The 25298-nt window shown below is 39.8% G+C and overlaps 1 protein-coding gene across 10 annotated transcripts in view; it reads right to left on the bottom strand.

Moving 5' to 3' along the window:
- SRPK2 (SRSF protein kinase 2) overlaps window positions 1-25298 on the bottom strand; it is a 151757-nt gene that overhangs the window by 17728 nt on the left and 108731 nt on the right. For 7 of the 10 annotated variants that reach the window (XM_083183002.1, XM_083182996.1, XM_083183000.1 and 4 more), the window contains 4 exons: window positions 21196-21361; window positions 20055-20092; window positions 13207-13435; window positions 9387-9908 (listed from right to left, as the gene is read on the bottom strand). In XM_083183002.1, coding sequence (XP_083039128.1) covers window positions 9387-9908; window positions 13207-13435; window positions 20055-20092; window positions 21196-21361 — 955 coding nt within the window. The remainder of the gene's footprint in view (window positions 1-9386; window positions 9909-13206; window positions 13436-20054; window positions 20093-21195; window positions 21362-25298) is intronic. The other 3 variants (XM_083182997.1, XM_083183006.1, XM_083183001.1) reach the window with 1 other exon arrangement.

The raw sequence follows: 25298 nt of genomic DNA, 5'->3' as shown, positions 1-25298 counted from the left end.
ATCTTGACATTCATATGGATGTTAATTTGAGAGTTGAAATAAATGTAGTGCATTCACAGGAGGGAAATTACCACTGGAATACCCCAGAGATCTGCACTTTGAACAGGGGTAATACAAATTATGATCTAGGTCAGGGATGGGGGAACCTTTGGCTTCCAGCTGTTATTGAACAATACATCCTAGCCTGCCGTGCTACAGTTTTGCTATTTGGCCATTCTAGGATGTGTAGTTCAACAACAGCTGGGAGCCAAAAGGTTCCCCATCCCTGACCTAGGTGGACCAGAGGAATGGTCATGTGGCAGCTACAGTTTAATGCTAAATGCAAAATCATGCACTTGGGTCTCAAAAACCTAAAAGCTAAATTCAGAATTAAGGGCACTACAATGCAAATTACTCAGGAGGAAAAGAATGTAAGGGACAAGTCACTTTAAGGAAATTAATCAATGTACCAAACAAGGAGAAAGGCAAGTCTGATGCTTGGTTACATAGGGTGAGGAATCAGTAGCAGAAAAAAATAAGTAATAATGCCACTGTATAGGTTACAGGTACAGCATCATTTGGAATACAGACCAGTTCTGGAGATCATACGTCGAGAAAGATAGAACTACACTAGATAGGTCAAAGGGCGGTAACTAAAATGGTGCATGGCCTATACCACAAAACGTACCAAGAAAGACTAAAATATCTAACGTGTACAGATTGGAGCAGTTAAGGGAAAGGGGAGACATGATAGAAACTTCTATCAAGGGTACTCAAGTACAGCAGGTAAATATTCTTCACAGAAAGAGTATTATCAGAGCTAGGGGACATAAACTGAAGATTTTCTATATACACTGAGGAAAAAATAATACTATAGATTTGCTCTCTATCAAATGTGGGGCGTGCCCAATGAAAATATATGCAGCTTTGTAGGAGATGGTACTTAATATTCTCATATCAGAACATAGAGAAAGAAAGTAAAGTAGTCACTTTAGTATGTATGCATTAGGATTGCTCAGCAACTTAATGAAACATAGTGAGGAGTGTTTTAAAGATTTTTATTGTATTCACTTACATTGGTTTAAATTGGTCACTGCATGGTTTAAATAGCGTTTTAACACTGCCTCAGCACCCACAGACCTGTTTTATTTCTCTCTCTCATATATATATATATATATATATATATATATATATATATATATATATATATATCTTGAGCAATAGAGTGGGAGCCTGCGGAAACGTGGGGTCCCCCTTTGCTGGGGGCTGCAGCTTAAAATAATAAATATATATTAAAAAATATATATATATATATATATATATATATATATCTATATATATATCTATATAGATATATATATATATAGACATACACAGTATAATATGCTGTATATATACACAAATACGCACATTTAATGCTTATCTAGTCTCTTTTTAACATGTTCCCACAGCATAATTAATTCTTTGCTACAATGTATTCCTGGAACAAACTATTGCTGGTAGTCTAACAATTCCTCAGTGCCTCAAGGGGTAAGATGTACTTGTGAGATAATACTAGAGAAACTAATACTATATTTTAGTGATAATGTACAAGCTGCATACAAAAGTGAGGTAGATCTGTTTACATCATGCAGTCCGACGTCTCATTCAATTTAGAATCTACCAAAGGTCAAAGAAAGATGGCAACGATCCCAAATTTTCTTACAGACCGCAACCATAGACGACCAAAAACTAGCCATGTCACACATTAAGGATGCACTGTTTACATGTCAAGGAATAAAAATCAAGTGGGCAGTCTGCCAGTTTCTTGAGTGAACTGCAGGTATTACTTAACCTGGCCTCAAACTACATGTTCTCACCAAAGCGTAAGCTTATGTTAATAAATTATGTGTCAAATACAGTACACAAAGTAGAATTCCACAAAGTAGTCAAAAGACCAGGCATTCACAGAGATGCAGTATTAGCAGTGCATGGCGCATATGAACAACAGGTGAGACTACATACTTCAGTACATATGGTTATGCAAACAACTTCCATTTCCTCTCAATTTATAACCCAGAGTTCTCCCCAAAAATATTTTCAGCCGGGTGACATCAAGAAGTGGGGTGGGGGTCTTTGCAAAAATAAAGTGCACAATTAATCAGTCACTGACACAATTACTGCCCCACCAAAGAATGCTCCCACTAGTTGGCAGGGCAGTTTTGTTCGTAAAAAAAAAAATGATGTCGATTTTTCCTACCAATTGGACTATTTGTCCTGCCCAGTTCTCCTACATCCCAGGATGCTTTGCATTAGTTTTGCTATGTGGCCATGCTGGGGTGTGTAGTTCATCAACATCTGGAGGGCCGCAATTGCCCAGCCCTGCACTAGATCATCAATGATATCAGCGGTTGCCTCGTGGAATGATACATTTCATGATACCATTCGGTGATGTCACCCGCCCTGCTACTCATACAGGTCGTTGGCTACATAGCCAAAAGTAACATTCCAATGAAGGTGGGAGCGCATTTCATTCATTCTTTACACTGAGCCTACACACTTACACTGAACAATAGCTTGTTAAATCTGGGCTAGTTTCTACGGGGCTTAAGTGTTTTGAGGGCATGTGTTAGGCCTTGTGGAATTATTGTGAGCTATAGTGACGATGGCAAATTTCAGAAGTAAATGGATAGGGCTTGTGTGCTGTGTTCAGCACAGGGTGAGGTTTATCAAGGACCAGAGAGAGAAACCGTCCAATCACATTCTGTTACTTTAAAGGCTGTATTAAGGGTGAGGGGGAAGCAACAACAAGTAGGAGCTCTTTGGAAATTCCAGTAACAGAAGAAACTAAATAGACAATAGGAACATGTTAACCCTTTAATTTCCAACGTTGCTGTGAGAGATGTGCAAAATATCCACTAAAAATGCCAGCCTCGCTCGCAGCGAGGCCTTTTTAAGGGTGCAATTTAACTAATTGTCAATTAATTGACTTCAGTTCATTTGGCAATGGCATTTTTAGGGGATATTTTGTACATCTCTCACAACAACGTGGCACTCAAAGTGTTAAACAAAGTGAAGTGAATAACACTGATTATGTACAATAGTAACTATCAAGAGGTGGGATACATTAGACAGCAAGTGAACAGTATGTTTTTGTGAAAGCAACAAAAATGGGCAAGTGCAAGGATGTGAGCAACTTTAACAAAGTGGCCAAGTAGTTATGGCTAAACAACCTCCAAAGTGTAGGTCTGGTGGGGTGCTGCCAGTATGCAGTGGTTAGTACCTACCAAAGTGGTCCAAAATAATAACAACTGGTAAAACAGCAATAGGTCATGGGTGTGAAGACTAGCCCATTTAGTCCTATACCACAGAAAAGCTACCATACTGTAGCACAAGTTGCTAAAAACATTAATGCTGGCCACGATACAAAAGTGTATGCAATGCAGTGTGTGTTCACAGACCACTCAGAGGGCTGATCCCTGCCTACCACCAGAAGCACCTTTAATTGGCACCTGAGCGTCAAAAACTGGACCATGGAGCAATAGAAAAGGGTGGCTGGTCTGATAAGACAAGTTTTCTTTTACATCAGGTTGACAGCCATGTGCACTGTTTACTTGGAGAAGAGATGGCATCAGAAACCACCATGGGTAGAGTGCAAGCAAGTGGAGGCAGCGTGATGCTCTTGGCAATGTTTTGCTGGGAAACCTTGGGTCTTGACATTCATATGGATGTCAATTTGACACATTCCACTTCCCATAGATGCAGACTAAATGGTAATGATATTCCCTTATAGAAGCGAATATGTTACCAGTGAACTGCCACACTGCATAAAGTGTTCAGGAATGGTTTCAATCTAAATATGATGGAGCATCTGTGGTATGTGTTACAAAAACAAGCCCCACCTCACATCACTTAAACATATCTGCTGCTAATGTCTTGGTGCCAGATACCACATGGCACCTTTAGAGCTCCATGGAGTCCATGCCTTGATAGGTCACAGCTGCTATGGTGGAAAGCGCATTGAGTCCTATTGGAGAAAGAGCGCTATATAAATAAAATTATTATTATTATTATTATTAATAACGAGGGGGAATACACAATAATAGGCAGGTGGTTCTATTGTTACGGCTGACCTGTGTAAACCATTGTTAAGTATATTTATGTAAAATCTTTTACCTCTAAATATTACAATGGTGTGCATGTCTTATCATTTTCATATATTATTTATATACACTCAAAGCCACTTTATTCTAGTACTGAGAAGGAACAAGCTTGAGATGAATGTGTGGCATAGTATGTTATACTGTGAAAGAAAAGTACTTTCTGGGATTGTCCAATAATACTGTGCTGTAGCATTAAAGCAATTTTCACAAATGGTATTAGTGGGCCCTACATGTGGCAGCAGAAAGCAAGATTCGTAATTTCAGGTTACGGTTTCCCACTCTTCAACTGTCTAGTCTTGGTGAATCTGTGTCTGCTGTACCATAAAGCTGGGTACACAAGATCAAATGTTGCAACCCATCAATGCAATGTGCATGGATTGCATGCACTGTATACACTAAACAACCTACTGTACTGCATTGTGGTACATTAAGAAAGAACAGTGTCAGAGCAGTAAATGTCTGATTGGACATACAGCACATCCAATGGGATTATTATTATTTTACGATTTTAGCTTGAAAAAGTTTGCCCATTCTCATCTGACATCTCAACAAGGGGTTCGTCAATAGAGAGGTCTCTGGGTTTTATTTTCACTACCCATTCTATTTAAACAATGTATGGTAGATTTTAGTGCATAAAATTCTTAGAAAACAAGCAGCTTCTGAGATACTCAAGACAATCATCCCATGAATAAGTAACTTAGATCAGAATGTCTCTTATTCTCTTATTGGCATTTGGTAGTATCAACCACCAACATTTTCACCATGTCTGCTTGCTTTTATGCATTGAGTTGCTGCTATATGGATGGCTACTTTTGATATTTTCATTAATGAGCTGGTATATGTAATAAAGTGAGCACTGAGTTTAAATAGACAAACCTATACTACTAATATTTCCTTAGTTAAACACTTTTACAATAAATACAGCGTAGTGTTCGTTCTAGTACCCTGAACCTTTCAAAACCAGTGCAGTTCCACTTTCGTGGGTAAAAAACAGTTACCGAAGTAACTGAAGGGGCGCCTGTGTGAGTTGTTACTGCCAGCAGCTGTCAAAAAAAGGGATTGTCAGTCCCTATAGAAAAATAAGAAAAGAAGAGGATGTTGAGCTGCGCTTGATAAACTTTATAAAAATGGGGTAATGAAGCCTGTAAAGTTGGGTAAAAAATGAGGGATTGGTTGATCTAGTACAAATAAATTTTAATGTCTAAAATACATATAGCCAGAATACATTGATAATTTTCTAAAATCACATAAAATTCATATCTCACCAACCAAACTGGGGAAAATGTGTGGCCCGGAGAGTCCCAAGAGTCCTGTATAGGGCTGAGGTGTAAATCGTCCTGTATGGAGCTGCAATAATGTGCCCAATTGGAGCAGTAGGGAGGGAGGACCAGATGTAAGAATAAGGAGCGGCTTAAGTTGACACGGATTGCCGACTCCCTCCGCTGGATGGACTGGAGCGGGATGGGTCCTCTACCTCTACCTTACTATAGGAATTTGTAATCCAAATGGAACCAGTGGAGGTGGTATTACCGGACTGGGATCTGTGAGTGGTCCAAAGGGACCCCCAGGTCCTGGTGAGGCGTGATGGATGTCTCCAATGTAGCAGATGGTGGGGAGGACTTGGAGATGTTAATCAGGAGCGGCCCAGGATGGCACAAATAACCGACTCCCTCCGCTGGATGGAATAAAGCGGGGTACAGTCCTCGACCTCAACCTTGCTGCTAGGACTTGGTGGTCCAATTGGACAGAGGATGGTAAGTATGTGCACAAATAAGCACTTCCGGGTTCTTTGGGAGTACCAGTTTGGTATTGTGGAAGGAGATAGAAACCTGAGTCCTGACCGGTTTCGCTGCTCCAATATGAATTTTATGTGATTTTAGAAAATTATCAATGTATTCTGGCTATATGTATTTTAGACATTAAAATTTATTTGTACTAGATCAACCAATCCCTCATTTTTTACCCAACTTTACAGGCTTCATTACCCCATTTTTATAAAGTTTATCAAGCGCAGCTCAACAGCCTCTTCTTTTCTTGTATATTCAGTACAGGACTAACTATCCTGTCTCAGAGCAGCAGCTAGGGAAACACAGCTCCAGCCAGGCGCACCTGCACCCAGGCCCACTTAGTGTGGTCAGGGTACCACCATTTTTTTTCCCCTATAGAAAAATGTATTGGAAAGGGTGGAGACTGCGCTTGAATTGATGACAGAGTAAGGTCAATTAAAAAGCAATTTAATTGTACAATAACACACTAAAAATAAGCAAACAAATAATAAAATATGGTGCACAATGGTATGGGAAGGGAAGGGGGGATATAAAAGCTGCATCCACTTAATGTATTGTCACCTTTGAGAGTCCACAGTTCAGTGTGAGACTAGGAGATGGTTGGAAAGATTTGACCTCTAGACCTGGCCAAAGCGGTGTTTCGATGGTACTTCCTCCAATTTTATGATGGGGGTGGCATTCCTCCCAGTTGGAATATCAGAAGTGGAAATGAAAAGTCAGCTGGGTGACCCCGGGTGGGTGTTTTAGATAGGCTGGCTTGCCTTCAGATGGTTAGTACCTCACTCCGGTCGATTGACTGATGGTCAATGCAAGGCTGGATCTCCTGTCAACTTTTAGGTGGTGATGGCTGGATGGCAGCAAGGTGGATGGGCAGTGTGGGTGCCTGGGCCAACGCGTTTCGCCGCTATAAGCAGCTTTTTCAAGGTGGTTAATGGCAGGCAAGGGTAGGGGTATATATACCTGGGATAATAGGTAAAACATGTGCACCTGTGTGCAAACAATTAACTTCACATTGCAGAAAAACGTTTAAAAACATACCTTGTAATGAGCAGGAGACAAAACTTAATAGACAGTAAATGTGCAAATGTAAAAACGAGTGTTACTTGCAGTATAAAGCTGCTATTTTTCCAGAAGTACTCCGGCCGGCGTCATAGGACTTCCGGTCGCGTACTTCCGGTATTCGGATGGAACGCATAGCGCTGTTAATACAGCGCTATGCGAATACTATGTATAGAGAAGTGCAGCAATGATATATGGTTTTTCTGCAATGTGAAGTTAATTGTTTGCACACTCGTGCACATGTTTTACCTATTATCCCAGGTATATATACCCCTACCCTTGCCTGCCATTAACCACCTTGAAAAAGCTGCTTATAGCGGCGAAACGCGTTGGCCCAGGCACCCACACTGCCCATCCACCTTGCTGCCATCCAGCCATCACCACCTACCAGCTAAAAGTTGACAGGAGATCCAGCCTTGCATTGACCATCAGCCAATCGACCGGAGTGAGGTACTAACCATCTGAAGGCAAGCCAGCCTATCTAAAACACCCACCCGGGGTCACCCAGCGGACTTTTCATTTCCACTTCTGATATTCCAACTGGGAGGAATGCCACCCCCATCATAAAATTGGAGGAAGTACCATCGAAACACCGCTTTGGCCAGGTCTAGAGGTCAAATCTTTCCAACCATCTCCTAGTCTCACACTGAACTGTGGACTCTCAAAGGTGACAATACATTAGGTGGATGCAGCTTTTATATCCCCCCTTCCCTTCCCATACCATTGTGCACCATATTTTATTATTTGTTTGCTTATTTTTAGTGTGTTATTGTACAATTAAATTGCTTTTTAATTGACCTTACTCTGTCATCAATTCAAGCGCAGTCTCCACCCTTTCCAATACAGTTCCACTTTCCTGTCTGGGATGTCGCTGTCTGCTGTGGTGTCTTCATCATGGGACAGTACAAAAATATGTGCTGCACATACTTTTTGTACTGCCCTCGGATCGCATCACATGCAAATCGCATGCGTTGCGATGCAATCTAGCCCATAACAGGTGGGCACCTTATGACCTCAGTTCATTTTAAACATGTTAATCAGTCATCAAACCTGTGTGTATTAGTAAAAGGACAGCATGATATGTGTGCATTATGTACAGATTATACATTTACAAAAGAACTTCACACAAAAATAAAAAAAACAATGTTGAATATAAAGCCACTAATGTTAAGATTTCACATGCGAGTTCAACATTTTAAGGAATGTATTAATAATGTTGACATTGTTCATTACCAATAGACATTATTAAAAGAAGCCGCTGGACATGAAAGACCCCACTAGGCCACCAGCAATGTTTTGCGGATATTCCAATAATTTCGACATGATTGTTGACATTAAGATAACGTTAAAATAAATACCACACAACTATTTCCTTTGGTCGATTGGTCATGTTTTACCAGCTCCAGTACCTGCTTAATAATATTTCAGTCCTGCTGAGACATGCCCCTGTTGATCAGGGACTGAACCTGCACAGGCTGCAGAAACATCCAGACAATCTAAACTCCAGAGCCACCTACTGAACCACCTTGTGTACACAAGGCTGCATGTACACAAGGCTATACACATCTGCCCCGGTAACACTATGTTTAACCATATTGGGATAAAGAGACACATAGGGGTGTCCTATTATACAAACAAATTGTAGTTTTTGTATTACTGCATATCCCAAGGGCTGTGATTCATGTGCCAGATGTAAGCAGATCCAGACAATCTGCCAGCACAGCCATGCTGGTGGGCCAAATTGCACTAATACAGACATTTAGGGCCATATTCAATTTTCAGACTGCACCTGATGTCCTGTCTAAAGCAATGGGAGGTTGCAGGGAGATATACAATCGATACTTGTTTACACATTGATTGCACCCATTAAGGTTGGGTTTATTCACGCATAGTGGCTAAACCCGACCAAACAAATGGGCATGCCAAAAAAAGTCCTGTTTGCACACTCAAACAGTTGATTTATCACAGACTTCAGAGCGGATGCAAGATGAAATTGGGGGCACCACTGGCAGTGGTTGCCAGTGGTGCAAAACCTTGAATATGGCCCTTAGTAGCTAGGACAAGTAAAATGATGCTCCCATTCTATGTCATTTCTCAATTAATGTTCTTTTTAGATTAGGTGACTAAAAAATAAATATACACTGGTTTTGATTGGCCCCACAATTGTTTTTGTGACCACAGAAGAAATAATTATTTTTGGTAAAAAAAAAAAAAAAATTGGTTGACTAGCAGTGGGCCTGTCCAAATTTTGCATTGTTGCATTGCAGTCATGTGTTTACATCAAATGTAGAAAATGTTTTTAAAATAGATACAGGCATATAATTTTCAAGTGTTGTAAACTGTTTCTTAAGGTTAACATGATGGGGTCACTGAGTAAAATAATGATGAAAAAAAATGTTGAAAGTAAAAAGAAACTCACTTTTTGGCATCTCACCAGTACTCGATGCTGAAACGGTCCTGCTCCGGTCTTGGCAAGAGCCACTTTCATCTCTCTCAATAACAGTAGAATCCTCAGACGCTGCCAAACCAGATTCCACAGAATCTAAAGGTTCAGAAAACATTGCAGCCGAAAACTCAGAGAACTGTAATTCCGTATCCTTATGTTGTCCATTTGGCAATTCACTGTTACACTGTTCATAAGAGCTACTGTATGTATAATCACTTTCCGCATTAGACTCATCCAAGTTAAAGTCATCTTGATTTGCGCAGTCTTCATCATCTTCATCGTCATCATCATCTAGTGGCTGCTCCAGTGAAAATGGCCCGTTTTCCAGATGACCATTTGTTTTGGGAGATTCATTCCATGTTTGATCTGCATTAACTAATTCTGGCTCAACATCATCATCATCATCATCGTCATCATCTTTCTCAACATTCTCTTTTTCCGTATCTTCCTTCTCATCATGATCTTCCCCTTCTGAGGAAACATTACCTGCTAAAACTACAAAAGATAAAAATTATTTTAATAAGCAAATAAGCTTACATTTAATGCAATTTAACACACAATATTATTCCCAGACATATACAAATATATGTATGTTCATGTTTAGATACTAAGAGGAGTATTCAATCCCGGGTCCTGACTGTCGTGACCCTGGCCTGTTTTCGTTCCGCTTACCAGTTTATCCGCAGGCAAGATTCAATGTCCCACCTGTCGATCGGCGAAAAGGGGGCGAAATGTCAAGGTTAGTCTGTGATATCGACAATCTGCTGCAGTTTTCGTCAAAACAGGCCAGACTGCTTTTGAAGTCGGGTCTGTTCTGTTGATTTGCCTCTTCAAAGCTGTTGGGAATGAGAGTATTGAATAAGCCCCCTCCACTATGTTCCCCGTCGGAAATAGCAGCAGGGATTTAATACCCCCCCTAAGGCAGTGATGTGTCTACAGATAAAGTCTCAAAAGGGCTGCCTGTTGCTCAATTCCTTCCTGTTATTTTTAAATTATGACATGTTGTCATGTTTGCTTACAATAACTGGTTATATGTTGCTAGGCATTTTTTTCTATGATCAAATGTTGCTTTAAAGATTAATGGCCCCTCACGTACATTAGGTAATTATCATGCAATTTGAGCGCTTTTCCTGTAACTGAAGAGCCCAACCTATATGTGAATGACCACAGGTCTGATGCAATGCACTGTCCCGTGTGCTTCACACTGGAGTCTGAGTCATACCGGCTGCACCAGCAATCTCTTGGATTGCTTGTAAACCGGGAAGGCTTGGCTGGGAGCGCATTCGATTTATCCTATGCAAAAGGAACACATGTGATCCTGCTGCCCTGGACCTTTCATGGCCGCTCAAGGAGGGACTGCGGGGCAACTTCTTCAAGGTGAGAAGTCCCCCTTAAGTGCAACCTTTTTGAAGATAAGAACTTCGTTATCACTGCTATAGACACAACCTTCAGAGATTACAGTCCTGCCGCAACTACCCATATGATTGACAGTATTTTTTTTGCCAATGCCTGCTTCTACTGACTAACAAAATGCACAAAAAAACAACTGGAATCTCTCCCAAGAGTCCTAACAGCAGCATCACATTGCAAATTAAGTGGACAACCCTGCCATTTTATGGATGGGAGGTATTGCAGTTCTGCACTCAGTAGATACATTTAGGCTCCACTACAAGCAACAATAAAATGATAGTTTTATAGACTAGAAGAAGGCCTAGCAATAGGGACATTAAGCCCTCTCCCATGGAGTGACCATACTCACTCACACCATAACCACTATTATGCAATGACACCCCACATCTGGATTACTTTTACAGTGGATATTTTGGAATAAGGCATCCAAAATGTATTCAAAGCGCTTCACTTTTTCCACATTTTTGTTATGTTACAACCTAATGTACATGTGATTTATTCGTTTTTTATTAATATAATTAGCAAAAATCTCCAAAAACCTTTTTCATGTTGTCATGGGCTTTGTGTGTAGAATTTTGAGGGAAAAATGAATTTATTCCATTTTGGAATAAGTTTGTAACATAAAATATTGCTGACAAAGTGAAGAATTGTGAATAGTTTCCTGAAGCACGGTGTGTCTTTTGTGTCACAGTGTTAGGATGGATGTGTTACAAGGGTTTAGATGTGACAAAATAAATAAATAAATAAATATGCTGATAATTAAAAGAACAGAAGATTTGCATTAGGTTTTCATATTTGAAAGCTTACATTTTTAGATTAACGGTTAATAAACAAAGAGAAAATAAGAAACCAGTGTGTTCCAAGTATTTCATATTTGATTACTGCTTTTAATGTAATCAATTATCAAATATAAACTACTTTGAACTATGGTACACATTAAGTCTTAGGACACAATAGCCATTTATACAAAACATTTGTTTACTTTTACCCATAACCATATATTTTTTTTTTTTTTACTGGTGACACATGATGTGCATAATTTTGAGAAGTATGGAGTAATCATAAAGATCAACTTTTTTATCAATTAGGGATTAAAGGTAAATGTAACTACAGATTTTTTTTCTAAATAAAGCTACTATAAAAATAATAGCTGCTGTCATCAATGAACAAAATATTAATTTTGAAAGCAATTGTAGCAGAAAGGTAATTAATGTTGCAATAAATGTGACATTATTTACTTTATTGCTAAACAAAACTGGCAACACTACATATAAATCATCTTTTATTTAGAATGTTCCAGAAGCCAGAAAGAAGGAAAATAAACAGACAGAAATGTTATACTGTTTAGTGATTTTATACATAGACATGAACGTCAAAAGCCCCTGCCTACAGTAATGTAGCCCATACACTAGGGTGATATTGCATACAGCAGGCATGTCCAAACTATAGCCCTCCAGCTGTTGTGAAACTACACATCCCAGCATGCCTTGCCATAGTTTTGCTATTAGGGAATACTAAAATTATGGCAAGGCATGCTGGGATGTGTTGTTTCACAACAGCTGGAGGGCCATAGTTTGGACATGCCTGGCATACATCAACTAGAGTGCTGGTAGCGGTGGAGCGGGACCAGAGTGATGGCAGCGGTGGAGCAGGAATAACAATTTAAAACACTGGGCGGCCCTCTGATTGTCTGAGAGCTCTCACTCAGCCAATCAGACAGTCGCCCAGTGTTTCAAAATCTACTGCTGCTGTGCCCCTCCGCCTGACCACGCTCCTTCACGGCACTGCTGCTCCACCGCTCCGGTCCCCGCTCCCCAGTGCCCGATCCACCGCCACCCCTCTTCCAGCACCCGATGTGGCATCGCAGATGGCATGCAACATTAGGTGCTGAAAAAAAAACACTTTGGGCACCACAAGATGCAATCGGATATGAAGCGACATCGCATTGCGATGTCGCATCGCATCCGATTGCATAAGTGTATGGGCACCATTAAAATAAGGACCATTTCTAAATTATTCAATGAGGTGGGTAAAGTTAAACTGTGTGTTCAAACAGAATTTAGACACAGAGATTTAGATAACAGGGAAAGAACTTCATGTACAGCTCTAAGTCACTATCTATGTTAAATGGAAAAACTAATAAATTTGAGAGATAACATATTTTGGTTATGCAGAGGAAAATACAAACAAATTAGAAATCAACATAATTTTGACCTGTAGCTGTTGACTTAATTTATGAAAAAAGTTATTTATTATATTAGGTGAACTGTGTCCATGATCTAAAAGGAGTTTTGCAACACAGAAGTGCTATTTCTCTAATAATTAATATATTTCTATACATCCATCATTTCAACAATAATTAAACCAGTGTGGTTACACTCACCATATTCATTGACAGGCTCCTCATCCGTCACATCGTCCAGACATACACTTTTTAGTTTAGCCTCTGGCTGGTTCTCAGGATCCTGCTCATTTTCGTTTCCTTCTGATTTTTTCCTCTCTGCCTCTCTTTCTAGCTCTTCAATTTCTTGAAGGCGCTTTTCAAGTAACTCCGCTTGCCGCTTTTGCTTTTTCTTAAGTTTTTTCTTCTTGTTTTTGGAAATTTTACCAATCTATTCATGATGAAAACAAAAAAAGGATAAAACCATGTCAATGCTAAAAGGGTAAGCAATAAAAACCCACAGGAAAAAAACAAAAACAAAACAAAACTAAAAATAAAACATTTCACAAAAAAAACCCAGTATCAATAATATTAGATACCTAAAGCAAAACAAAAAATATACACCGGGACAAAATGAACAGTGGGGACTGCCGAAAGCAGAAAATCTCAAGAGAGAGAATGGACTACTCAATAAGAGGGAAACAAGAAGTGACTTTGGCCCAATATGGGACGCTGTCGCTTTAAGAAGCGCAGTCTTGCCGGGATCAATAATGATATAATCAATTCAATATTGAATACAATACAATGTATTTATTTAAAAATTACTTAAACATATAAATGAATAAAGTGCACTTCACAATGACATTAATGAATAAAACCACATACTAGACAAACAACATAAAGCATATAGTGCTGGCTATAAGTTTGAGGCAGATAGCAGGCTTGGAATTCATATGGCAATATATTAGTTCCTTTGTGGCAATTTGACTGGTAACTATATTGGATTACAAATTGCCACAAAGGAACTAATATATTGCCATATGAATTCCAAGCCTGCTATCTGCCTCAAACTTATAGCCAGCACTATATGTTTTATGTTGTTTGTCTAGTATGTGGTTTTATTCATTAATGTCATTGTAAAGTGCACTTCATTCATTTATATGTTTAAGTAATTTTAAAATAAATACATTGTATTGTATTCAATATTGAATTGATTATATCATTATTGATCCCGGCAAGACTGCGCTTCTTAAAGCGACAGCGTCCCATATTGGGCCAAAGTCACTTCTTGTTTCCCCTAGTACTGTATAAGAGGCTACACATCCTCTTCTATAAGCAGCAGCAGCCTTGCCTGGCACATCAAGCCATTTTTTGTGATCCAAATCACCAGGTGGAAATACCTCTAGCGCTCCTAGGTGCCCCTAGGGACACTTCTTTTTTTCTACTCAATAAGAGGATATACAGATGGCTGACAGACAATGTCTAAGGTGACAGTCAAGAGGTCAAACCAAAAGGTTGACACGCACAAGTCGACCTTGAAAAAAGTTTGACAAAACCAGAAGGTCGAATAAAGGAAAAAGGTTGACATGGTCATGGTCGACATAAATAGAGCGATATGAGTTCTTAATTTCTTCATTTTTTTTTTTTTTTTAACTGCTTCATACTTTAGCATACACGTTGATGATCTGAATCACGCAGTACCCTAAGTGCGGGTCCACGCACTCAGGGGTCGATACCAACAAAAGAAAAAGAAAAAAAAGAGAAAGAAGAGAAAATATGTATATGTATGTAAATATTTCAACTAAAGTACTATGCTGAAAAAGTAGAAATAAGTGAATTACATCCCATTCTTTCAAATTAAGTGATGGTATAGAGCCCACATTTACTGCAACATTGCAGTTGTTGTAAGACCAGCATGAGTTGGAATCTCCTGGCCACATAATCCCACACCCAAGATCCAGTCTCTGCAATTGAGAAAGCAAAGGGGGCGATGCTTTACCAAACCATGTACACATACTGCCACACAAAAGTAGCTGCTGCACTATTTTCGGTATCCGGACTATTTGTCTACAAAAAGAAGATAGACAGCCATTAGGTCGACACCATTAGTTCGACAACTCAATAGGTCGACAAGCCATTAGCTTGACACACCATTAGGTCGACACTGCCTTTAGGTCGAGTCAAAAGGTCGACATGGGGTTTTCACTGTTTTTTGAGCCGACATGTGCCGACAGGTGGTATTTCATGCCCTACCATCCACTAGGGCAAGGTGTGAAAATAAAATAGTGTGCCGAGCCCAGCGAGGCACCATGCCCGAAGCATAGCGAGCGATGCGAGGGGCTGCGGTTCACTTCAAACTGTGTCCATGTCGACATTTGGGTCAAGAAACAGTGAAAAACCCCATGTCTAACTTTTGACTGTCGACCTAATCGCATGTCGACCTATTGAGTTGTCGAACTAATGGTGTCGACCTAATGGCTGTGTATCTTCTTGTTGTAGACAAATAGTCCTGCATCCACTATTTTCCCAGAGATCTGCACGCATGCTGCCTGCAGAGAGAAGACCAGGATGAGAGAACGCTGCACACGATCGAACTCCTCTCCTAAAATGTCCCTGCCTACATCTATATAGATGGGTACAGTACAAAATTCAGGAAAGTCAGGCGACCAACAGCATGATTCTAAAGACCAGAATCGTGCCACAAACTGGTAAGTGTTTTTGCCCTACCCCTAATCCCACCCAGTCTTGATCGCTTTTGGGGCATCTCAATGCCGTACACCAGTGATTTTCAACTCCTGGCTAACCAAACAAGATTTTAAAATTGCCAAAGGCAATCAGAATCCCATAGGGAAAATTGGATTAGCCCACCACGGGGAGAAAAAAATAAAATAAATCAAACCTGGTTGCCCTATATGAAAAAAAATAAAAAGAACAACCCCACAGGTAGGAATGGCCATCGAACGTCGATGATTGAAAATAATTTATGGTTTATGGCCAATGTAGAATACTTTTGCCATAGATGGGGGAGAACCAAATGGTTTCCCTCCATCGATGGCACAGCAAAATTGATGTTTTGCTTTTTGTTTTTTTCTGTTTTCTTTTCAAGTTACTGGGACACAGAGCATAGTTCCGCCCCTGACAGCCATTAAGCCCCGTCCCATGTTTTGATTGGCCAGGTCAATCAATCAAAAAAAAAAATGGATGACCAGTAATAGGTAAAAACATCAATGGTCATCCATTGCATAGTAAACACGATTAATGGTCAGTTACACTATTACCATCGATGGCAATGGTAACAATGGCCACAGGTAACAAAAATAAAATACTATGGCCCTCACATGAAAGCCTATATCCCATTAGTCCACACATAATAAAAAAAATATATAGCAATGTCCGCCATAGGAAAAAATATCCCCAATGAACACAGCACAGTCTGTCAGGCAGACCTTGACAAAGCTGAAAGATCAGTGAAACACGTTGGTGTTTGTAAGGTGTTGCCATAGTGACCGTGGTCATCCATTAAGGAACTAACAAGACTGCAGGATCAAACCAGTCCATCTTTCTCAAAATTGATCCATGCAGAACTTTTTTGTCTGAACTGACTTCACAAGACTTTCTACCTTGACTGGCCAAAACTTAATCCAGGAAAGAATGCCACCGCTCTAAATCCGGACATTTCCAAGGTACCCCTACTTCTCAAGGGCAGTTATTTACATTCCATCCACAAGGGAGAAATTCATAGTAATGGGTACTTGCCCTTATCACAGTTGATGAAGGGTGACCACATCGAGGGCCATCATTTTTTTTAATCATTATCATTGTATTGTTTTTATTCAATTATTTTATATTGTTTATTAATTATTTCTTGGAATGCACTGCACACTGTTCTTTTGATGCAGCAAACCCCCCCCCCCCCCCTTTCTTTGCTTGTTCAAATGTGGGATTGACTCCCCACAACATTTTGCTGCAGCTTGACAAAAACAGCACATACCTTTAGCACCCCAATGATAACTTGTTATCTCCCCACAGAACAAAGGCAGAAAACAGGAGACCTTATGCCAATTGTTTTCAGTGTCTAGTGACCCAGGGGGTAGAGTTAAATATGCTCTGATGTGAACACCATAGGAGTCAATTCGAAGCTTCCATTATGTTCACCTAGGGAGCTAGTGGGGCACCTGATGCAGTTTCAGAGCAGCTTCTTATGCAAAAAGCCCTTGAACTAGGATTGACCCCATCAATGTGAGAAGCAAAAACAACAGTCAACCAATTAGGATTAGCAGATGACAAGAGGAGGAGAGGCCAGCAGCCAGATCTGGACCCATTGACATCAGAAAGGGGTGGTCTCATATATCCAGAATAAAGAGACAGGACTAGAGCAGGAAAATACCAGCAAATAACTGTTGAACTGGTTGTTGCAGCTGGAAACTGGTGTGGACATCTCTAACTTTGGTGACAAGGCACACTAAAGTGCCATGGCACAGTGGTTAAAAAACGCTGCCATACACAGTAATGCGGGGTACACACCAGGATGACCCGCTCACGATGCCCATCGTGAGCGAGTAGTCAGTGTTTCTTCCGACCCGCTCATGATGTGCACCGTCAGCGGGTCCAATCCGATGGCGACCTGCACCCGGGAGTATGGTTGTTTCCAGATCCTACCTGCTGCAGGTAGGATCTGAATAACGACCGACCCGCGGGACCGCGCATCGAATCGGAATCGGTCCACACCAGGACAGAAAAGGGTCCAACCACTACACAATCTACATCCAATCGGTCAGAATTGGATCTAGATTGATGGGATTGGACACTTGTTATCCTGGTGTGTACCCAGCATAACAGTGGCTCCATCTTCTTTCTTTCTCCTACTCTAAACTTTCAGAATTGACTGATCTCTGACTGATCTGAACACAAAGTCAGACCTCTGCAGCATATGCATATATTCGCACAGTGGGTCCAATAACAGCTAGTACCTGTTATCTCAGCACTTTAACCGCTATTGCAAGCTGGGATCTAACATGGCCAGAGAGCCATCTCAGTAAGCCAAAGCTTGTGCAGCTGGCCAACAGAAATGGGTGACATGCTACCATTTTATAGGAACACAATACACCCAACTCCCCTCTCTGCTGCCTGTCAATCAGGCAATGGCATAGGGAAACTACAGGTGACATCGAAAGACCTGTTTGCACATACGCAGAACAGGCCATGCGCAGTGACAGTTTCTCGACAATCTCAGAACTGCAAAGTTCCCATCAACAGCCGAACATCTGGTACACATTCACAGCTGCATTAAGCCTACAACTTGGAATCAGGTGTTTAGCACTACTAGAGATATATGGCTTACCTTCCTGCAACCTAAGATTGTACCCTGCAATTTAATGACATGTTCTAACAATTTTACTTACATTCTTGCGGCTCTGCTCACCGAGCAGGGCCGCCCACCTGGTCACTGATGCAGTACTAATGGCACGACAGCAGCAGCAGGGGAGCTCCGGTGTACTATCGCTGGAACGCGACGGTCAAGGGAATAACGGGAGGGTTCCGCTGGTGGTGGTGTGCCAGTGGTGCACAGCAGGAGGCAGCACTACCTGCTGGTGGTATGCCTGAAAATTTTGTGGGACAGCTTGCTGTAGCCTGACAATTTCTAGGCATTTTTAGGTCCAATTTACATTCAAACTGTTGAATGAAAAATAAGGCAAGGTAAAAAAACATGTGTAACGGCGAATTTAGAATTTCTGCTGAAATCGTGTTGGTTTTCAACTGCTTTTTAGTAATTTTTTCGCCAATGAAGTTTTGAAAAAAGTTTAACTGCTTTGGCAAAAAAATTACTAAAAACCAGCCGCAATTGACTACTACAGTCTTTTTTTGGTCTAGCAGAAAAAAACAGACTTAATTGAATACCCCCCTCTTAGGAGGAGATTTATCAAAGTTTGAAATCCAGATCACAGGAAATGAACTTCCCTATTCAGCTTTAAGTGGGAGATTTATCACAGTTTGGAGAAAATGGAGAGTGATAACACGTTAACCAATCAGCTTTAAACAGCCAATGTCCCAGCTTTGGTACCTAATATGCAGGAAAAAAACAGACTTAATTGAATACCCCCCTCTTAGGAGGAGATTTATCAAAGTTTGAAATCCAGATCACAGGAAATGAACTTCCCTATTCAGCTTTAAGTGGGAGATTTATCACAGTTTGGAGAAAATGGAGAGTGATAACACGTTAACCAATCAGCTTTAAACAGCCAATGTCCCAGCTTTGGTACCTAATATGCAAGAAAAAAAATAAAAATATATATATATATCAATTTCTGAATTCTGTAAGACAGAGCCCAGTGGTGTAATTCTCATTAGGCATGTGCCTAGGTGCGGCACCTGTGATGCTTGTGTTGGTACAGTCAAGTCAGAAATGTGTCATAAATACAACATATTTTCACTGTACTGTACCATATGCCATCTTGAATGGAGTGTAAATGTGTAGAACATGCACATACTGCCCCTGTAGACTGTTCTATGAATGCATATTGAAAATTAAAACTGTCATAGTGTCTTTTTTTATTATTATTCTATTAAATTGGCAATAATCAATTGAGGTCTTATGACCAAACCATGAACATAATAAAATTAGGCAAGCCAACTTTGCTTTGTTCTGCTTGTACTCCAAGTAGGTGATGAACAGAAACAAGTGATGGAAAACAAATTCAACTATAGAAACAAAAATGTGAAAAAGTCCCATGGTGCAAAGTCTGATTCTTGCTGCCACACAATGGAAATAAGGACCACCAAAAAGTCCTCGTTTTGAACTATGGATGAAGATGAACCGGTAGTGTAATGGCGCTGGAATCCGAAATTCAACTGTAGTCACTGACAGTGGATCTCCTGGCTGAATTGCATTTGGCACGTTACATGTGAATACACACAAACGACAAGGTTCAGTTGAAACCTCGTTGATAACTGAACCACAACCTATGACTGGCTGTCAGAAAATATGTGAAATGCAAATCAGGCACAAACATTACTATTTTGCAAAATGACACAGTCTATAGTTAAACATTCACTATAAAAATGGTATTTACCAGTACACTTACTGGCTTCTGTTGAGGAGCAGTACTCACTGGGGAGAAAAAAAATTGGAAGAAAATGTACAATCAATTAAAAAGGATGGATATTGCTTTTAAAATGCATTCTTTAGAAGAAAAAAAAAACATTCTGGTTTAATTATATTTTGGATAAAATGTATGTATTACATCTGCATTGTTTCAGTCTGTTATTAGAAACACTTATTTACTGTATGGCAGTTAGCTTAAATTAATGGTATCATAAAACGGATTATCTAGGGCCATATAACACAAAACCATCAATAAATGATGTATTTAATAAAGGAATTCCATACTACAAAATGTTGGCTAAAAGATATGCTAACAACCTAATCACAATGGAAAATTTATGTTAGGGTACAGTGTTAAGCATATAACTACTAGGTAATGACTGGTGTGAATCGTATTGTCGACCCGACTTAGGTCAACAGTCATTAGTACGACACCGTTGGGTCGACAGGCAGCAAAGTCGTCAAGGTTCTAGGTCGACAAATGCATTAGGTCGACAGGCCGCGAGGTCATTATGGGGTTCTTCAGTTTTTTTACCCGAATGTCGACACAACCGACATGGACACAGTTTGAAGTCAACTGCAGCCGCTCGCTATGCTTCGGGCACACTATTTTATTCTCCCACCACGTCCTAGTGGATGGTAGGGCATGCAATACCACCTGTCGGCTGAAAAAACAGTGTCACCTGTCGACCTTCATCCATGTCTACCTTGTAGCCTGACGACCCAACGATGTTAACCTAAGTCGGGTTGACAATACGGCCGTATCCCATAATGACAGGGTTGCCTACCTGACCCTCTCCTTCAGGTAGAAAATGCTCTGTTCCTGGACTTCCCTGGTAATGTAGGATTGCCATCACCTGTGGGGAGCTAGGTCATTGAGAAGAAAGGCGTTTCACCACAGGTGCTGGCAATCCTACACTACCAGGGAAGTCCAGGAACAGAGCATTTTCTCCCTCAATGAGAGGGTCAGGTAGGCAACCATGGTTAAAGGCTAAAACAGGCTTGCTAATAAGCTCACAAAGAAACTAACAAGCATTAGAATGCCTTGTTTTTATATCAACAATGCCACTATATTATGACTGCAGAGCTAAAACCAAACCTTGTAATACCTGCTGAGCCAGAAGGAGGCGGTGCTCCAGCCTTCTGCCATTCTGTAGCTTCAACAGCCATCCTACGGACATAGGCATCATCAACACACATCAGGATGTTTTCTGGCTTTATGTCAGTGTGAATGATTTTACATTTGCTATGTAGATAATCCAAGCCTTGAAGGACCTACAAAATGAAGACAATTATACAGAAAATTGAATATTCCGTTTAAACTCTCTCGTTATATCCACAAATCAATGTTTTGTAACAAAAAAACTCATTTAAAGTAGTGTGAGGATCTTTGGGAATGCTACAAATTAGTAATATATTTTTTGGCAGCAATCGGTTCTTCTTGATGATCGGTTCTTCCTAAACTTCTGCATCTTGGGCAGAAATAACAAACTGGGTTCCAACTAAAAGTTCTTAAACCTTAATCCACTTCTGTTACATTTGTTCCATATTTTGTTGTTTGCGGTCTACATTGCCATATGTTGTATTTTGTATATTTTCAAAAAATTCAATAAATATATTACATTAAAAAAAAAGTTCTTAAACCTAGTAGGAAACTTATGCTCAGAATGAGAACATTCCAAAAGAGATGGAGGCCTGGAGTCACAGATGGTCTAAATTATGGTAATGATGTACCTTAGCCCAATGTATTCTTTGGCAATCACCAGTCACTTAGGGTTGTAACTGGTGTTTAGAAGTGGCGATGACACCCATAGCAACCAATCAGATTGAATTATCATTTATCATCTAGTGCATTCTGGAAGATCATTACTAGAAGCAACATATCTACATCTATATAGACTGCATTCGTTACGTTGCATTTAGGTACTGCTGATCTTGTAATATTGCAGATTTTGATTATATATTTTTATAATTAATATCTGAAAAATAAATGCTTTTTTATCATTAATAACCAGAGTGCACACAAACCTATTCTTCAAACATATAAAAGTTGGGGTTATATTTATCTTGGTTTAGACAGGTTAAGACATTATAATGAAAGTCACATATATAACAAGCACAGTGTAAAAAGCTTTAACTTTTAAAGTATTTTGATGATTTAAGACTGAAAGAGCTGTAAAAAGCATAGTTAATCTGATTTAATGCCTGTATAGCATTAAAAGATTCTAGATTTTTTCATAAGCCTGAATAGAGAGTTGATATTCTGCTATATGAGGAGGGGTTGTGCCATTCAGAATCAGGCTGTGTATTACATATTCGGTAATCCTCAAATTAAAAGGGCGAGATAACCAAATGGTTCCCCTTTGGATGAATTAGGAAACTGTAAACTACGTCTTCCCCAATTTTCGAAGGTGTATTACCAACTGCCCGCAACTTAATAGATTTCATAACTGTTACATGCTACATTAATATACCAAGTTCCACATTATTTAATGCTGCATACGGAAACAAAGGATTATACTGAAACGAGCACAAAAATACTCTGATTACATAACACACACACACACACACACATTGCCCATGTACAATAAAAAAGATAGGATACATGATACAAAAAAAATTAAGGGAGGGTATATGGTAGAAAGTTCTCATTATTTAACTATAAAAGTGTTATCCCTGGATTGAGTGGGGAAAATTCACAAAACAACACTCCGCTTACATACTTATGGAATTTTAGTACTATATTTTTTTCTTTAATTACTGTACATTGGACATCAATGCTCAGTTCTTAATTTTAATTTTATTTTTATTTTTATTACCTTGGACACGGAGGGGAGTTTAGCAACAAGCAGTGTGACAAGCAGTTTATTCTGTGTACAATAAAAACTTTCAATAAATGGATTGGACTATTGCTTACGATAGTGGTCCCAGATGGCATGCGATCAGCGCTCTATTCGCAAGGAAATCGCAGATTTGCACATGTCATGTATTCACTCTGTCTGGGCGGCACCTATCTGATCACAGTCCTCTACAACTTCACACCGCAACAATCAGGGCCTAAATCTCCACGTGGTAGCACTTGCTCCTCTTCAATACTTTTTACAGATGGGATAACCCAGCAAATCATAAACTAGTTTATAATAAACAAGGACACCTTTCACAGTGTGGACACAATACAAGATCGGTAAAAAAGAGAAGACCCTTACAAATAAAAAAAGGACATATATACTGATTTATGTGAAAAATATGGTATGTTGTCTAACCATTAGTATGCCTATTTACAAATTCACAATTTTTTTTTTGTTTGTTCAAAACAAAAACCCTCAAAATGGCACAAAGCAACTCCATTTGAACATCACTGTATCCATGATCCCATTGTAGATGTTCTCTTGGGAGGACAATATTGTGCATACACACTGACCGATATCGGTAATGATGAACTGCATGTTTAGCCAATGGGAGATGTGGAGGTGTCATTAACTATGCCCGGTAGCACGCATTGCTAAAGATACTGGGGTGTATTCAATGCTTTCTGCAAGCTTTGAAAGGGAGAAGGGCTGCCTGCTCACTGTCACAGCTCACAGGGTCAGTATTCAACTGCCCCACTGCAAACGCCGTTTCCCCCCTCGCTAAGTTTTTGGAGTGAGGGAGAAACTGCGTATGCAGCCGCAAAAACATTAAGACTCGCAGCTTAATGCAGCGGGCTGCCTGCATTAGCCACGAGCCTCACTGTTTGGGGGAATCCTCGCTGTCCTCTTACAGCCAGGATTTCCTCCGTGCATTGAATAGGGTGAGCGGCCAGCAAAACAGCGGCCTTGGTTAAACAGTGAAGATCTCTTGTTTTTTTGGGGATCCCTGCCGTTTAACTTCCTCGCCGGCCGTATTGAATACACCCCATTGAGAATACACACTACCTGCTTTTTTTTTTTTTTTAAAGATAGCGCTCAGAAGAGCCCTTCTGAGCGCTATCTTTTAAAAAATAAATCCGGTAGTGTGTATGAGTAGCTAAAGCTTCAATAAATAGCAACCATATAAAAAAAAGTGTTTAAGATCATATTCACAATGGTATCTAGTATCTGAACAACTAAACCATATTTTCCAGGGCTTCCGATTTCTGTTGGTGACAATGTGGTCAGAGGGGGTCTTCTCTACACATATCGTGGAAATGTACCCCGATCTTCAAAACTGGGATATTGTGATAATTTTAATATCTACTTTGATTGGTAATTAGCTAATAAAAACCATTTAATGTACATATGCTTCCTTTTAAACCCATCAGATCACTATCTAAGCATCAAAACAAACTACAGTATGAGGCCATGTTTACAATGCAGCAAAATCATTGTTGATTGCTTAGAATTTGGAAGCAGGCACTCACTCTGACAACTACTATTTTGTGTAACAAAGTGTGGAATTTAGCACCCATGGAATCGGATGGTGTCAAAATCCCGGCGGTCGGAATCCCGGCGGTTGAAATACCAACGCCAGAATCCTGACCGCCGAAATCCCGACAATTTCTCCCTCTATGGGTGTCCACGGCATTCGGATTCCAGCGTTAGTATTTTGACCGCCGGGATTTAGTACCGAATCCCATGGAATATAGAACTGCTTTGTTACATGATCTAGTGCCAACATTTCAGACCACTTGGAACCCTACAACACATCATAGAAGTTGACCTGAAATACTATATATCGTAAATGTTCAAATATACTGAAAAATAAAAAGAGTAATAAATATGATCATAAACAAAATATAGAAAATAGAACGATCAGAGCAGTAAAATATATATGGAAAAACAGGGACTTAAACTAAAAGGTATACCCTTATAACTCCATTCATTCTTCATTCAACTTTCCTGAAAAGAGTATATACAAAAAAGGGCACTTGCATTAATACTTAAAACAAATGTAAGTTACCAGCATGTTACAGGTGTTCATGCCCAAATGATGGTGCCATATACCAATAAACTATTATGGTTTTGTACTTTGTTGTCAAGATATGTGACTGAATCCAAAGTGAACAGCGCTCAAAAACTGTGGAGGGACCCTAACTTGGTACCCCACTGTAATGCTAATTGTGGAAACAGCCACTAGAGACTAATGTTAAAGGCTTTGCCTGTAAAATGTTATTTAATACGCTCCCTATTGTATTGACCTGTGAAATTACCATTGTTCAAAGATGTATAAAAGGGATTAAAAAAAAGTCCATGCA

This window comes from Crinia signifera, chromosome 4, assembly GCF_055691185.1.
Source record: "Crinia signifera chromosome 4, ASM5569118v1, whole genome shotgun sequence".
Classification (NCBI taxonomy): domain Eukaryota; kingdom Metazoa; phylum Chordata; class Amphibia; order Anura; family Myobatrachidae; genus Crinia; species Crinia signifera.
This window is presented reverse-complemented; position numbering and strand designations above follow the sequence as displayed.